We start from the raw sequence: 18,182 nt of genomic DNA, 5'->3' as shown, positions 1-18,182 counted from the left end.
GAATCATGCTGAAAAAGTTTTTACTGATAGGACTGTGCAATCAAAACAGTTCAGAGACCACTGCCCTAGAGGTCTCTTCTAACATAACTTTTCTGTGATTCTGTATTTGTTCCTCTTTGATTATTTCAGTCTTATAAACTTTTTTTAGTAAGCTTAGTTTTTTTGTGCTTACTATTTAGTTGGCTAATTTTTTTCAATTTATTTGTGTTGGGTGAAAGAATACTAGACATATATACATTTTGCTTGTGTTCTGCTTTTAAAAAAATGCCGGAGGGAAAAATAGAAGTTTTATGACCTTACTCTTTGTATATCAATTTCTGCCTCCATTACTAATCTGTACATTAACAAAATCCACCTATGAAGTTGCCGCTGTAGCCATTTTGAAGAATGGCATCATAACATGTGAAAAAAAACATCTGGATCTCTCAATTTTATTTTAGGCTAATTATTTTCTAAGAAGGATCATTCCCAGTGATTTATTCATTTTAATGGGAAGGAGTGTTGCTGAGCTGTTTTATAGACATTGTTCTTGAAGATGTGTGAATAAGGTGATTGAGAGGCAAGAGCATGACTGTCCTGGTCTCTGATATAAGGAATGCTACAGCTGTGTCTTTTCACAGCAAATACCTGCCCTGGCCTCAGAGGCTTATGTGCTAAACACCATTGGGCTCATCAGCCCTGTTAATTGCAGTTGCCCTTATGAGGTGTTGTGATAATGAGGATGTGTTGGGTTGTACTGATAGTACTGACATTGGGAAAGAACATGCCACCTGTTGTCTTAATCTTTGTTTCTTATGACATCCTGAAGTATATCCTGCCCTGGTCTTGACAGTGTAATAATCAAATTGAGAAATGATTAGCCTGTTTATTGGCCTCTGAAGGTGTGTAAAGAATTCCTCTGGGTAAAGTATTTGACAGTGTAAATTGGGTTGTCAGGTCTTAGTTTTTAGGTTGACTGCGATTCATATGAAATCCAAGAGCGCTCGTGACGGCTGCCTTACTTCTCCACAGAGATCCTACAGCGCAGGCAACAGCTCTGCCCATTCCGCCGTGTGTCCTACTGGTTTGCCTCAGCCAGAGGATGGTGACCATCACTAGGGAGGGGAGGATAGTGAACTCTCCAGTACCACTTCTGTACTTGGGCAGTGGTAGCTGCGGTTGTTGATACAGTTGCTGGTGAGCATAGGATGTGCTGGCAAGCTTGCAACGCCAGGAACTTGCTTGGTACCCCTAAGCTCATGCACCAAGGCCCATGCATCGTCCTCAGATGGAAATGTTTTTCAATTGCTACCAACTGATTTTGCTACCTGGACAAGGAACTGGAAGCAGATGTGTCTGGGGGGAAAGGGGGTGGGGGTGGAATTAAAAAATCAGTCATTCACACTATTAATAATCTGATTTTCATATTTTCAGAAAAGCCAAACAAAGCACTGAAATTTATTGCAACTCAAGCCATAGTTTATTTCTTATTTTAAAACTTCATGTATAGTTGCCTAGGTAATCTGGCAAGAAGCCAGGTCCTTCTGAGTAGCACTGAGTACTTTTTATTCCCAGATAACTGAGGCATCTCATGATCCTAGCTGACCAAAGGGATATTCCATACCATATGATGTCATGCTCAGCATGTAAAGCTGGTGGAAGAAGAAGGAAGGGGGGATGCTCGGAGTGATGGCGTCACTGTTAGGGGTGATGGAGCCCTGCTTTCCTGGAGATGGCTGAACACCTGCCCACCAATGGAAAGCAGTTAATGAATTCCTTGCTTTGCTTTGCTTGCGCACCCAGCTTTTGCTTTACCTGTTAAACTGTCTTTATCTCAACCCACAAGTTTTCTCACTTTTACTCCTCTGACTCTCTCCCCCATCCCACTGGAGGGGAGTAAGCGGCTGTGTGGTGCTTAGCTGCCAGCTGGGGTTAAACCACGACAGCAGTGCATGACCCCTACAAGGAATTCAGGCAGGTTGTTTTGCCTACTTTGCCATGGGGTATATGATACTGGCTATTAAGATTTAAGTGATGTAGAGCGAATCTGGGTTTGTTTTTTTCTTCCCTCCAGCTTCATCATCCCCATCTCCTTCTCTCTTTCTGTTTATTTGTAAAAATTGTTGGATGATAAATTTGTCTAACGGGCACTGATTGTAGATGTTCACACCCTTGGTTCTTTCACTAGCCATTTGCTTTCCATTATTCCAGACATGTCCACTGATTAATGCAGTCCTGATGCCACTCATTATTCCCCATTTCCTGGGCTGTGATGTGATGTGAGATTGTGTAGCTCCCCTAGGTGCTCTCTCTGTAGCTGGAGTGTATCATTAGCAGCAGAAAATTTGCACCTTTCATTTGCAGTTTTCATTATGGAGTATACATTTTGCTTTAGAGACCTGAGATTCACCTCAGTTAACAGAATAAAATGTTTATCTTCCCTGTTGCTGAAGGCAAAATGTTAAAGTTTACATTGATTCAACATTAAAACAGGCTGACTGTTCGAAGAGACGTTCCTTGATTAAAAAGACTAGAACTTTTCACGAGGAAATATTTTGCACTACATCAGTAACGATTTCAAAATGACATTTGGAAAGAATACATACAGAACTTTTTGTGCTCAAATTTCACTACAAAGGCTGCAGCTGTAATTTAAGCCTTCTGGATTTTGAGTGCTGACAAGCCAACAGATAAGATTTTTCCCTGCATGTTCTTCTTTCAGCTGCACTGATTTAAACTTAATTTTTTTGTTGTTTGTCTGTGTGAGATAGGGAAACTTACTTTTGTTGGTTCCTTGTGCTCAGAATGAGAATAGGGATTTTCCCTCAGTTTCTACATTGGATGACTCTGATTTCTGAAGCTATAGTAGCAAGGTCTGATCTTTTCTTTAAAGGCCTGTGTGGCCAACTGTTGGAGGGCCTTCGCTTCTTCTGAGTAAAGCCTGCAAATGCAGTTCTGTTGTAAAACTAGTGTTAATAGCACTTTGAAAAAAGTTTCCTCTCTCTGTGTACACCTGTCTTGAAAAAATCCAGCAATCTTACAGCAGACAATTTCTCAAATTGCTTAATTTTTAGGGCATTTTTCATTCATTGTAGAAGACAGTGTTTCTGGAAAAACAACATTTCTGTATTTTTGCAGCCTCAGTAGGGCTTCTTTTTAAATGCTTATCAATCTTCTCGTTGTCTACAGGGATGCTCAACAGATCATACTGTATTGTAGGGTGTGAAGTTTAGGCAAATTTTAATGTACACATGGAAAATGTTATGGAAAAAGTAGACATGATTGCCAGTGAAATAAATGGAGAAAAATATTGTTGACTTAGGTACATCTTAGAAAAGTAAAGATCTGATCAGATGTTTTCTTCTCTGCCATGTCTGTTTTGTGATTAAGGAATTATGCACGCTTCCAGTTACTACACAATGAAACAGAGGAATGGAGTTTGAAAAGCTGTTTTTTCTACACTTCAGTTACATAGTTTCCATTCATTCAAGTTAGACTTCTGGGTGCTATAATCTTATGAAAAATTAGACTCTGTGGACTCAGGTGCTGCATTTGTTGTAAAAAAAAAAAAAAAAAAAAAAAGGCCAAAAAAAAGCATCCAACTAAAAAATTGGAGTTTAAATATTGTGGCAATATAGACTTTTTTGCCTTCAGGAGCAACGGTGCATTTACTATGTGGGAAGTGTAAGACTGATGAACCCTTAACTATTCATTTGCTTGTTTTTAAGAGCCTGGGTTTTGTAAATGATGTGGAAGAGAAGAGGGCTGCTGTCACTTAGCAACCCTATCTGGTTTGGGAACAAAATGTTTTGCTGTTGGAATCTGTGCAGTGTTGCTACAAAGCATTCCTGACTGGGTAGGAGCAGGGGCAGCTCTGTTCTGGAGAGGTTTGGTGCAATCAAATTTAAGTGTTCCTGATGCTCCATTTGTGAGATGTATTCATGCCAGTATTTGTGACCATTAAGATTTTTGTTGTCTACCTCATTGTTTGTCTGTTGTGACCATTAGCCAAGTAAACATTTCCAAATGGCTTCAATAAAGCAAAATTATGTTTTACGTTAATGGTACAAAATAATTTCCGCCTTAAATGTTTTGTGATACTGCACTTTTCAATATTCTAGTATCAGTCATGTACAAACCTTCTGAGAGGTTACATTAGCATCCCTAGAGGAAAAGAAGCCAAATGCTTCAACGTCTGAAGATTTCCTGACTTATTACTTTTGAATGATGATGGCATTTGGTAATGTAGCTCTTAATGAATGATAGCATGATGAGTGTAATTAGAATACATCTTTCTTTTTTAAACACTCTGGTTTTGCTGAGATTAAAAATACCATCAAGCAATCATACTTCTTGAATGCAAAATGAAATTCACTCTATTCCTCATCAACCTGCTAGTAAGTCAGGAGGGTTCCAGAGGGCAAGCTGGGTCCATGTTTCCAGCATGAAATTGAGAATTACTTCAGTTGTTCTACATGTCTTTCGTTGAATATGCCTTTCAATGTACATATACAAGTCTTTTGTCAGTGAGTCTTTTAATACGCCCATCCTGATTTACTCCGACCAAGAGAACACAGTTTGCAGCAACTTTGATGTATGCGTAATAGGCATTTTGTACAGTTGCAGGTGGAGGGATGGCTGGAGTGTATCAAATTCAGTGAAAAGGTTCCCATTGACTCCAGGGGACTTTGAATTATACCCTGACCCAGCAAGCGCTTTAATATAGGCTTTAGCTCAGTATTTCAGTTCACTGAAATCACTGGAACTATTCAAGAAGGTAAAGTTAAGCATGTACAGCATTTACAGGCTTTGGACCATAAAAAACTCTGGTTTTCTCCCTTTTGCTGTTTTCCTCCCTGCATGTATATATGCACATAAACATTCTCTTTCCCTAAATATGAAAAATATAACTTTTGCTAAGTATATCTCTTTCTCGGTGAAGGTGGTGTACTTAAAATGGAGAATGCTAGTTCATGTATAGCTAGTAGATCAGTAAGATCTCAGTAGAAAGTATCAACACTTTTTATGTAAAGCGCAGTGTATGATTTGGTGGGTGATTTTGGCCTTCAGTTCCCTCCCTACAGTCCTATCTCAGGTCTGCTGTGCATTCTGAAATGCATCGTCTGTGGTCATACTCACATTTCAAAGCCTACCTATGACTGCGTGCAGTGGGAACCGTACTGCATTTTAGATTACCTTGCGGAAGGTCTTTTCCTCTGGATCAATGCCGATTTTAACTTGTTTGAAATGTCCATTCTAATGTGGTGCAGCTTGAAAGAAGATTAAATGAGGAACACATTTTGCTTTCCAATTATTAGCTGTAAACATGACTTTTTATTTTTGTCTGTAGTAGTAATAACCGTTGTAGTAATATGCTCAGCTATCTTGAAGTTTTCAGTTACTACAAAAACATTATACTTGCACTGATGGGTTTTGTTTTACTGACCTTGTTTTGTACTATTATTTTTCAGGCAATTTAGCTTGACTGGTCAAGTTAAATTAGTTGAAATTTGAATGTCATTTCATGCTTATTCCGTGTGAGCTTCCAGTGAGTTTCAGGGTACAGTTCAATAACGCTGTGTTTATCTTCTATGTTACTCAGTTTTAACTCTTAAAAAATTTGCATCCACATCTGTTTTAGACAGATACGGTCTAATGAGTCTAGCTAGGATAGCACCTTAGGAAGTTACTGCCCCTCAAATGTCCATTGTGCTTCTATGCCAAAGACTGCTTCCACAGCAGTGAAACCAGTAAAAGCATATGCGTTAGGATGCACAAGTTTACACCATGGTGTAAAGTCTACACACCTTCTTCTGCAGTCCAAAATGAGCCACCATACTACAGCAGTTCAGGTAAGGGCAGATATTCTCTTCTGATTGTACCCACTATCATGCAGTAACAAAAAGCTGCAAATAATAACATCTTGGATGACTACAACACTTAACTGAGGAAGGCTGGGTTTACTTTTCTTCTTTTCTTACCCACTCTTCATTTGGTGTTTTTAATGTCGTAGCAAGCAGGTGTCATTAAGCAAAACCAAAACTGCTTACTTTTAGCCAGCGGTGTCTGGTGCATTTAATTTGTCCCTCCCCTGTTTCTGGTCAGAATCCAGAGCTGCTAATTAGTAGGTCACATGTGTAAGACTACCAGGTAACTTCTGAGAATGTATCGATCTACAGATTCTTCACTGTCTTTATGTGCTGGAGGTTTCCAAAGTTGGCTCAAGTTTGCTTTGGATGGTGCCTTCTTTGAAGGTGTCTTTAAAGACTTGGCTTGCTTAGTTTTTATTTTAGTTTTTATTTTTAGTGGTAATAAGGCCAGTTTGATGGTACCAGATGAAAAGAGTTTATTTTGTTATATTCCTTTCATTACTATTATTATTATATTTTTATTATTGTTGTTATTATTATATTTTATTTTACTATAGTTATTAAACCATTCTTATATCAAAAAAAAAAAAAAAAAAAAAAGGAGATAAGTAAAACCCAAGAAACGACAAGTGATGCACAATGCAATTACCTCAGTCAAGCGGCTTCTCTCAGCAGAGGCCCAGCAAGCCTTCATCTTACTGGATTCCAAGGGAGTAACAAAAGAGGATGGACTGGAGAGAGAAGCCATGGACTGAAGGAGGGATTTACTTAAGAAGAGGTCTTGTGAAATAAGAGATCCTTTGTCTGTACAAGGCATGCCTTGCTAACGACTGGGCCCCTGAAGGAGAACGAAAAGACTGAGAAGAAGGGAACATCCTACCCCAGGAGGCGCCGAGAAGTTGAAAAATTGCTAATAGGCACGAAGTCAGCAAAAATCTTGGATAACCGGAGGAAAGGTAAAGGCAGCAGGGGCAGATCAGACCACCGACTCAATTCACGACCAAAAGACTTACCCCCTCCCCCCCGCCTTGGGCATGTGCTGTAGAAGAAACGACAAGTGATGCACAATGCAATTGCTCACCAGCCACTGACTGATGCCTGAGCAGCGATCCTCCCCTCCTGGCCAACTCCCCCCAGTTTATATACTGAGCATGCTGTTCCATGGTATGGAATATCCCTTTGGCTAGTTCGGGTCAGCTGTCCCGGCTGTGCTCCCTCCCAGCTTCTTGTACATCTGCTTGCTGGCAGGGCATGGGAAAGTGAAAACCCCTTAACCTAGGATAAATACTACTTAGCAACAATTAAAACATCAGTGTGTTATCAACATTATTCTCACACTAAATCCAAAACACACCGTACCAGCTACTAAGAAGAAAATTAACTCTATCCCAGCCAAACCCAGAACAGTGAGTCAGGAAGGCTTGAATAAAAAACACACAGAGACTACTGTACTTCAAAAATTACTTATGGAGCCATTATTTATCTGGTCAGGTAACCTTGTAATATTTCTAGTAATTGGTCATTCTATGGATTATTACAATGCAATAACTTGTCTTATTTTTATAAGCTGTCAATGCGGTATTGTGCACTGGTGTAATAAAGTTGTCTTATGTTGCTACTTAGATATCAAAGCAAAAGCAAAGGGTTTCATCAAGAGGCTTCAATCAATTGTTGCTATTGCTAAACTGGCTTTTACTAATATGTTGAAGGTGATGAGAGAATTCTTTTGAAATGTTAGTATTAGTGAGAGGAAGAGATTTTTAGAAGACATAACTTATAGGTCTGTAGCAGCCAGCTGCCTGCATAAAGAAGCTGCTAATGATAGTAAAATTCCCAACACTTTTGATTAAGAGATAATCTATTGCTCTCAGCTTGTTTGCTTTAGATTTAAGGGTCTGATGAGGCTGTGTGGGAGGCAGACACCCTGTCACTCCTGTGGGATTTTTTTTCTCTTTATTTTCATTCAAACCTTAGCACAAGTACATAAGTCATCTTGGCAGCAGGGGCATGGGTTCACTGAATAGTCAGGTGAATCTTCCAAGCTGAAACTAGAAAACAAATGGCAGCAACTGGATAGTATGTGCATCAGTCTTCCAGGTTGTCATGAAATGATGCTACTAGCAGCTTTATCTGTAGTGAGTTTCTGCTTACTCTTCTTCAATATGGGACAAGATCCTGTTCCTCCTGTCTGCTGGTCTGACTGTGTAGGAAAAAATCATGGCTAAACGTCAAACAAATCCTAACCATGCCACCCTATAGAGGGGTCTTTGGGAAGGGGAATGATGTTATGGAAGTGACCGGTAGGTCTGCCTCATCTCTTTTGCTACTTTTCTGTGGATGCATAGAAGGCACAACAGGACTGCTTGGCGTGGCATGGCCCGATCCATAGGTAAAACGCTTCTTGGGGAACAGTTTGTGGGCTAGGGATGGATGATATTTTATTGTGATGGGACTTTATGAACAAGTATGTACTAAATGCTAGAATGTTGGAGAACCTGGAATATCTGGAATGAAATAGCTGTTGCTATATTAATTAAATCTAGGTCATTCCATTTGTTTTGAGTATGGTCAAATGGATTAACCCAGTGTAATACATTTAAATCTCACTAACACATTTTTAATGGAGAATAAGAGTGCGTTATGGGGTGTTAGTACAGGAGCATCATTTTCTGTCCATGTAGACAAACCTCAAATTAGCATACTTACTCCTCAGTAATGATGTAATTGTGATTTTGATGTCTGTCATGTTCCAGAATTGCATGGAGCATTCTGGTTAAAAATGCCTCATTATGCTGCTGCTTTTCCTTTCACCAGAGACCAGCAGAAACTGTAGATGAAGAAGAAAATGCCGAAGAGGAAAATGACAGGGGAGAGGAGGCCTATAAAGGACAGGAAGAATATCCAGAAGTGAATGGAGAGAAAAGTGGGGAAACTGTTAAAGGAAGAAGTGAAGTGGAAGAAAACAAGAAGAAATTAAATTACAATTATGAATATGAAGCAGAAGAGACAGAGAATGTTGACCAAGCAGAGGAAGAGGAACTTACCCATTTAAATGGCAAGAAAAATGAAGAAAATGGTGAGGGAATGGAGCACTTGAACTACCAAGGTGATCTTCGGCCTGAAGAAGAAATAAAAGAGGATTCTGACAGTCAGAACCAGGTGAGTGTTTATTCTTTCAGCTTGTTGTTCTTAAGTTATTGTTCCTCATTCATCTCAGCCTTAGGTTTCTCAGCTAGTCTCTAAGTAGCTCACTCCTGATATGGTCCTGAAAGCATTTATGAAAACTTCAGTTTGTAGAAAAGCTGTTTTCCATCTATATGGATCAGTTACATCAGTAATTACATTACATGCCCTCCAACTGAGAAAGCAGATGTTTCTTGCTATTTGATGAATCTGCATCTCCTGCTTTCCTGAGTATTCTGAATTTTGAAAAAAAGTAATAAAAAAAATTCTTGCAATTTCCAGAAAAGCATAATCATTGTCTATTTCCACAATACATTGTCCTTTAGGACAGAGCAGAAGGGTGTGTTCATGAAACCACAGTGCCTCATTATTTTGATGAGTTGACTTTCACAGAAGTTGCATTCATAAAGGGCTCTTGCCATTGCTTTGTGGAAGTTTCATCTCCTTTTCTTAGAAATTGCAGAAGACAGTGGAGATGAACAAGATCCTCAAAACAAGGGGCTTTGGTCAGTTTGAAAGCAAATAACCTATTAATTTAGGAGACACGGTAACATGATGTTGGCTTAGATGGACACATATAGCCCAGAAAAATGGACTACTCTGACTGTCAGATGAACTGACCAGCAAACAGAACGTGGGAAACAAAGTACTTGCTTTGATAGGGAGAATCCAGATCTGGGAAGAGTGGGATTCTTGAGCGTCAGAAGCAAAACAACTTGCTGCACATTCCCTGCCTATAGGCTGCTGAAAAACAGACTGTTCCTCTGCTTTTCTTGTGACACTGGGAATGGTTTCTTGCACCTTGCAGCTGGGCTTTCTTCTGTTTCTGTACGACACAAGAACATTTTTCAATTAAGAGAGCCGAGTAGTGTGACATATTCTTGGGCCCTGAATTTATTTTATGCTTGATATATTGATTTTTTTTTTGTTAGTTTTTAGAAAAGCTGAAGTTATTGATGGAAGTGGAGAAAGTGAGTGAGCATTCACTTTAAATGGATATGTGGGTAACTGCATGTTTCAGGAAAGAACTGGGGGAGACCTCTAATTTGAGTACTTTCTCCTTTGGAAGGTATATAAGCATAAAGTAAATAAAAATGTTAATGTGATCACTCTTGGAAAACAATTTTTCACGTTACAAATACCTTGTGGAAATTTTAGTGTGACGTGCTAACACTGTATTGGAATGAATTGAAATCTTTGTTACCTGATGAAGTTAACAGTACCTGTCCTTTTTCTCTAGGTTGATTCCCATCTTGAAAAAGCATCCACAAATCCAAGGGTGACAATCACCAGCCCACAGGAAAGTGAAAAAAATGACCAGAGCAATGACTATGCTGCAGTTGCATAGGTGGAAATAATGTAATGAGCAGAAAAAGAAAAATGATAATACTTTAAACATAAAGCATGTTATTTTTTGCTATTGATAACTTATAATGGGAAGATAGGTTGAGTACCCACACATTGAGTCTTGAGATGGTAATGCTATAAGGACTGATAGAGAAAACAAACATTAATAGCTACTAGAAGAACATAGAATTATTTTTACAAGGTGAGATTTTCTGATAGAATTTGAGGGGGGAAGTACAAGAGTACTGTATAGTAGTATTAGAAATAAATGAACTATTCTGTGGTATAAGATGTTTAGCAGCAATAGAAAAAACACTAAAATTACACTGTTCCAGAAAAAGGAAAAAATACCAACCCAAATTCAATGTCAAAACTTCTTGTAGATTTGTTCAGAAAAGAGAAACAAATTTTTACTTTTAACGTGGACATATGTAGTTTCTCCTTTAAGATTCCACATGAAGTGTATGATTTTCAGGCATAAAATTAAGATATAATTAGAATATGTGCCTCACTTAATCAACTTATGCCCACAAAAAATGGTGTACGATAATGAGGTGTCAGTCCTAATGTTACTAACTAGTGGATTTTCAATATATTTATTAGAATTGTTAGTTTTTACATTGATAAATAGCACTTATTTAGCACTATGAATATACATAGACAGCCTACAATACTGCAGCTTGTTCCCATTTACAGCAAGAAGTTTTGTTGATTGTCCTGCACCAATTCACTAAACAGTGAATTGTTATCATAGTGAAAAAAAAGTAAAGGAGGAGTATGTAGCAGATTAGTTTCAAAAGTTGAGTTTGGGTGGATTTGTAATTTGGTCTATGTGAAATTTAATTTATTAATTAAAAAAATCAATAGGCCTGGTTTCTGACTGAAATTGCCATGAAACCATTGCTGTGAATGGAGCCATTTTAATATGAAACACGTTAGGATGAGGCGGCCAGTTTTCTGTAAAAGTAGGCAACAATCGCTGCATTTATGAATCCTTTATGTAGCCTTAATGGTTGGGAGTGTGTCATCTTCTTTTTGAGCAAGCTGGCTCTTGATAGGCTGTGGCTTAATTTGCATTAGTAAATAAGGCATTGATCCGCAGTATTAGTTCTCTTAATGACACTAATTCCATTGCTCTTACTGTTTCTCTGCTAGTAATGGGAATAATTTGTAGTTCATAGAAATGCAGCCCTGAGCATAATTTCATTAATTATACAAAAGAAATAGTGGGTTTCCTTATCATTAATGCTGGTAAATTATTACTATGAGAAACTAAATGTCATTTTTTGTTGATTTCATGCCATTATGACAAAAATTACATTTATGAACAAATGGAACTCGAAGCATTATTTGAAGAATGTGAAGAACCACTTGTCATGACTGAAACTCATACAAACATCTTCACTTTTTCTAGTAACTATTAAATATATTTTTCTGATGGAGTAGAAATACATAGAGATCCTTCAGCATGTTTCTGAGTATTGGCAATGTAAGTATGAAAAAACATAATGACAAAAAACATATGAACAGGGTTAGAACAGTTTGCCCTGTGTCATCTCTGTCTCTAATTCCTGTGTCTTTTGTTAAACTGTCTGATAAAGATCTGAGGAAGTATTACATTTGTGATGAGTTCAAAATAAGCTCCCAATTTGGCCAAACTCTTAAGCAAGTATGTATGCTTCTTTTATTTGATACAGTAATTAAGCCTATGCTGAAATACCTTTGATTTCACTGGGATTTAAGGAGACATTTGAAGTTAAGAAGTAAAAAACAACGACCCCACCCCCCAAAAAACCCCAAACCAACAATAAAACAACAAACAAAACAGAATGAATAAAATAACTGTACGTGCTAGTGAGGAAAAATGACACACAGAAATCCTCTAGGTACCTTTATAGTTAATCCAACACTGGAATAATATATGCAGTAGCATTAAAAGCCCTTAAACAATACTTAATCAGCCAGAGAAGGCAGCTCTGTGTCCTTGGGGTGCTTAGGGGAACTTACCCGCTGAAAATTCTGTGCAAAGCTGACCAAGGAAAATGGCTAATGCTGCGTTTTTCTCACTTAGAGCTGAGTAACTCAGATGCCTACCAGTAAGCATGGGCTTAAATGTGTTGCTGAATCAAGACAAATGACAGTAATCTTGTATTGACATTACTATGAATGGGCTCTTCGCTAGAAGTTAATGGTGTACCAGATACTCGCTTCATTTTATTGCAGATTAAGGCTTGAACAACCTCTGAGATGTTCTTCATGCTCAAAAGTTTGAAGTTAAATTGGCATCCAAAAATATCTGATGGAGATACTCAATTTGGAGAACATTTGCCTCAAAATGTTTTACCTAGAAACAATATTTAGAAGAAACTGAGGGATTTGTATGGTGATACTTTTATCCCTTTGGTTTCTATTTATAGCTTCTGTCTGCCAACAGTTTCCATCATTTCTTCCCTTTTCCCCAAATGTTTGGTGTCTTCCATGCTTATAAGACTTACGGATATTAATAAGAGTAATTGAAAAGCTCAAACTAAATTCGAGGGAAGTGTGATATGATCATTTTCTTTCATGGGAATATGAAATCCCTATGAGTGTTATTCAGGCTTTAAAATGTTTTCCCCTCTGTTTTCTTGTAAGAAAGACAGGATATATTTCTTCAGAATAGCAAATCAGACTTTTTGGAGATAGAGTTATAACCATTTTATCATTCACCTTACAACACTGACAACATGGATTTTGTATCAGGTTCTTTTATATAGAGAAGTTAGTTTATGCATAACAAATAATTCTGATGTTAAAGTAGAAATTAAACAAGGCGTACAGGTGGTCTTGCAAATAGTTCTTCTGTCTGGATTTGTTGTGTGTGATGGCTTAACTCAGTTTTACATGAGAAATACATTATTTTGTTAAGCTTATATAATGTTATTTTATTAAGCTTATATGCAACAGTTCTGAGGGTTTTTTTAAGAATTGTTTTCTTGGTTTGCTTTTATTTTTAAAAATAATTTGCTATTAAAGAGAACTAGCTCACAGATATTCCTGTGTTTTGTCTCATATCAAGGCCTGTTTGATGTTAAGTTTATCTTTGGGTGACTGACTTTATAAACCTGGTGATTTTGCAGCTGATAGGATTCTCCCATAACTAGAACTTAAAAAAAAAAATTAAAAAATCAGATTTGGTAGTCTTTGTATTGCAACAGTGAAAGAAAATATGCTGACAGTTTAGCTGTTACAGAGTTATAAATCTAAGAATAACAGCACAGTTAAACTGGCCACTGGTTTTTTAATGTCATCGTTCAGGTTAGGACTGTATTATCAGTATGTATATACTGTTCAGCTGATACTCAGCAAATAACATAAGTTTTATCTGTTCACTGGCAATACTTGAGAAAACTACCAAAACTTTTAGATGTCTTCCTGCTGAAATTCCTAATTTCAGCAAAGTGTTAAAGCATATGCTTAAATCCCACAGGACTGCAGTTTTCATTAAATGAAATGCTTCGGTGCTTTGACATATCAGAGCCAAAATAAAATTAGTTTCCAGACAGAAAAGGGTGAAAATAAGGAAAATGTAATCCCCACTCAGTCTCATCTAAAGTAAAGCAAAATAACCCTGCGTGCAAAAAAAGAAAAAGAATAAGTGTAAGTATTCCGATTACTTGAATATGGGGAAAGGATTGTTGGTATTTTGATTTATTATCCCAAAGGTACATTAAAATAACCGTTAGATAATAAATGTAAGTACAAAATGAAGTATCTCAAGGAAGGGTGTATTTATTAAGTAGTAGCAATCAGAATGATTTAATAGGATGCAGCTCAAGGATGTATTGTTTTGGGTGGCTGATAGCCTTCAATTTAAGTTTTAATCAAAAGAAGTGCTTTAGATGTGGCAATAGACAGGGAAGCCATCTGCCATCTTTAGAGTATTGTGCGTGTGCATATTTGTATGCATGAACTTGCAGGCATGTGTGTGAGCACTGTAACGGAATGCATTTGCTCTGTGTTCACACATACTGCACACACATATAATGTGCGTGTATAGTAATCTAATCTTGTTATATTGTCAGTGATGGGAAAAGATATTATTGATTGTACCTGAAATTTGCTATAATTATACAAGAATATATAGCTAAATCTAGTTATTACTAACCTCATAAAAAGGGTGACATATCTTTTTAAGTTATGTGTATACTTTGGTGCTTTGCTGAGCCAAGCTCAGAATGCTTGAAGCCCTGAAGTAAAATGGTAATAGTAGCCTAAAACCGACTGGGAGCTACGTGGGTCATAAGGAAGTGGACAGGATTCAGAAAATTCAAGAAAGAAAGTACAAGTCTTTACTATAACATGTGATACCAAAACTTTCAAAGGTCTTTAGTACTAGCTACAGTGCAGGGAGCACCTGATTTAAATGAAGGAGTATTTTGAAACAGTAGGCAGACTTCCAACAACCTATGCGGATACTAGGAATGCCTTTAAATATTCGTATTTTTCTTGCAGTCACCTACAGCTATGATGATACTTAGCTATAATATTTGTGATTTTAGAAATTAATCCCTAATTCAATTATACTTTTCGCTTGTCCTCAGTGGGACCAAAATTTAATTCGAAATACAGGCTTTATTAGTTGAGAGGTTCTACTCTCTAATCCTAAAAAGGTTTCAAAATCTCAGTTGGCATAAACTAGAAGGAATCTTATTCTCTATAAAATGATTCACAGTTATGTATATCAAGAGCATGTAGATTCATGATTATGGTTAATAGATTTCCAAAGGCACAGGTTTTATGCATACTATTTATACTGTGAACTCTCTGATTAGTGTCCATGCATTTCAATGTAAAAAACAATGTCAGGTCTCTCCTCTATAAGAATTGTTTGCCTGGACACTCATTCTCATATTCTGGACCCCAGCCTTTGTGCTGGCACTGGGACACGTGTGCAGGAGGTGAAGTCAAGCTCCTAATCCAAGCTCCCTCTGTAGAATCATTTTTGAAGGCATTTACTTCTTGCATACTCCAAAATAAAACGTGAAAAAGTTTTGTCCAAGGCTAAATTCCTCTCCTGAACACATAAGTTACAGCCTCAACATGGGATTTCCAGGAGAGTGGTCCTGCCCTGTTCCAGGCTTCCAGGTGTGCACAAACCACCAGCCAGGTCTTGAAACCACTGCACTCCACACATTTGGCTTCTGTGGTTATACTGGCTCCAGTCTTCTAGGCTCTCCAGGTCGTGACTGGAGAAAAATTGCCCTCTAGAGGATGATGCAAAATATCTGAGATCCTGGCTGAGTCACCCTTAAAGGAAGAGGCAGCTTAAGAATTAGCCTAAAATTGGATGATGTGGAAGGATAATGTCCACAATCCACTTCAAAATCCTTCCTCTCCTACTTTGAAGAAATTGACTTTCACAGGAAGGAGAAACTTTGGCTGGCACTTGCAAAAGGCAGTAATAGCATGCAGTAAAGCATATATAACAATACCAAAGCACTGTTGACTCTGTAACAACTTCCAGTGGTGTTGAGTGAGTGATGGGCTGCATCCAAAATGTCATTCCCTCTTCAGCATGGTCCGATTTGCTCTTCTTTATTCAGAGAGGAAGAAAAGGAACACTAAGAGTTATTCTGTAGCTGCCCTTGCCACAAAGTTAGGCACTTTATTTCACAGTTTAAAAAAAAAAAAAAAAAAAAAGTATAGCTTGCAAAGGTGGTAGGTTGTTGTGGTTTAACCCCAGCCAGCAACTAAGCACCACGGAGCTGCTCACTCGCTTCACCGCCCACCAATGGGATGGGGGAGAGAATTGAAGGGAAAAAGATAAAACTCATGGGTTTAGATAAGAACAGTTTAATAGGACAGAAAGGAAGAAAATAATAATAATAACAACAACAATAATAAAATGACAATAATAATATTAAAAGAATTGGAATATACAAAACAAGTGATGCACGATGCAATTGCTCACCACTCACCGACTGATGCCCAGTTAGTTTCCAAGCAGTGATCCCCCAAGGCCAACTCCCCCCAGTTTATATACTGGGCATGACGTCACATGGTATGGAATATTCCTTTGGCCAGCTGGGGTCAGCTGTCCTGGCTGTGTCCCCTCCCAACTTCTTTTGCCCCTCCAGCCTTCTTACTGGCTGGGCAGGAGAAGCTGAAAAATCCTTGACTTAGTGTTTAGACTACTCAGCAACAACTGAAAACATCAGTGTGTTATCAACATTCTTCTCATACTAAACCCAAAACATAACACTGTACCAGCTACTAGAAAGAAAATTAACTCTATCCCAGCCAAAACCAGGACATATGTAAATCAAAACCTGTACTGTAAAGTGGCAGGATGCTTTTGTTAACAAAAGGCACGTATCTATAGAGTTGTGCACTTTTCTTCACTGTGGTCCTTGTGCTTTGGGGTTTTCTTCTCCTTCAGCCTTTTCCCAGAGGACCACTGGGTGTGAGGCCCCCTCAGGGGTGTGGGGAAAAGTTAGGCACAGAATGGGAAATAATCAGATTGTAGCAGCTCAGATAAAGGGGAAGGTGCCAAAACAGAGGAGGGCCCTAGCACCAACCCAAACTTTTCTACAGTCAGTGGATCGGCCTTCAGGTGTCAGGGCTGCGGGGACTGTGGTGGTACGAGGAGCATCCTCTGGCAGGCTGCACGCAGGAAGGGAGGCAGAGTCAACGTGGGGGCTACAGGTCAAATTGGTGCTTGCATTGTAAACTGAGAATGAGAGTGACTTTTGCCCCTAAGTCAAAACCACTTCAAGCCTCACCATTCAGAGTAAAATCACATTTTCCCCATAGTGGGAGGCTGTGTTGAGATGTTAAACAAAAGGTTTTATAAGAAGAGTCTAAGGGAAACTACATTTCTTAAGACTTGCTGCATTGCTTTCAAGTCTTGCCAGTTTAGGGCCATTCCTTCTCTCTTCTTTCTCATCAGAAACAATAAGAAGAAAAAAACCAGTTCAGATTTTCAGCTTCCAAATGTGAAAACATTTGAGTTTCCTGGTCCTTCAAAAACTGTTCAACTCTGCAGAATGAAAAAGCATTGCTAGAAGTGCGTATTCCAAATCCAATGCATCATCTGGTAGGATAGATCCTGTCAAAACAATAGAAAAAACTAAGATTACCTCATTTATTTTCAAGCAATTTTTTTTTCTTTAAGAAGAGAACATTCTTAAAGAAATCGGTCATTAAGAAAACTGCTCCCAACCCCCTTTTCTCCTGTAGCCAAGCAAGACTTGCCCGCACTGTGAGTACACTTGCTGCATGCTGGTGACTGACCCAGCTCCTTCCCAGGGGAAACCTGGGACATGGAGACTGCGGCTCTCGGGGATGTAGGATGGGATTTGGCTCTGGCAGTGCGGCCGGTGCCACTGGCTGCAGTCTGCCCTGCTTCTCTCCCTTCTCTTCTGGGGGGAGAAGCACCCTCCTTCGCTGCGTGGACTTCAACCCCGCCGCAGCCGTAGCTCTCATGCAGCAGTGCTGGCTGGGCCCCCTACCCCCCCACCTTGGTACTGGGCAGGTGCTTGGGAGGAGATAAACTGGTGGGAGTGTTTAGGACTCCCTGGGGCAGGGGGAGGGATAAGAACCCCAGCCTTCAGCTGAAGCAGTGTTGTGGAAGAACCAGTTGAATGTCATAGAAGCAAGGAGGTGGGAATTAGGGGACCACAAAGTCAATGCTTGAGGGAGGAGGGAACGGCTATTTTATTAGCAAGTACTTAGGGGCTTGGGTACCATCCCTTTGCCTTTGCGCTCACAGGGGTGAGTGGGTTCTCCTGCTCTTGAGGGAAGAAAATATCTTCAGACCTC

The 18,182-nt window shown here is 38.8% G+C and overlaps 1 protein-coding gene across 2 annotated transcripts in view; it reads left to right on the top strand.

Annotated features, from left to right (window-relative positions):
• Positions 1-13,412, top strand: part of DCDC2 (doublecortin domain containing 2) — a 70,641-nt gene extending 57,229 nt beyond the window's left edge. For both annotated transcript variants that reach the window (XM_069809215.1, XM_069809214.1), the window contains 2 exons: positions 8,664-9,008; positions 10,273-13,412. In XM_069809215.1, the coding sequence (XP_069665316.1) occupies positions 8,664-9,008; positions 10,273-10,380 (453 nt within the window). In that variant the 3' untranslated portion in view covers positions 10,381-13,412. The remainder of the gene's footprint in view (positions 1-8,663; positions 9,009-10,272) is intronic.
• The last annotated feature ends 4,770 nt before the right edge of the window (positions 13,413-18,182 follow it).

The sequence above is a fragment of the Haliaeetus albicilla genome, chromosome 21 (genome assembly GCF_947461875.1).
Source record: "Haliaeetus albicilla chromosome 21, bHalAlb1.1, whole genome shotgun sequence".
Lineage (NCBI taxonomy): Eukaryota > Metazoa > Chordata > Aves > Accipitriformes > Accipitridae > Haliaeetus > Haliaeetus albicilla.
Note: the sequence above shows the minus strand (reverse complement) of the source record. Positions and strands in the feature narration are given on the sequence as shown.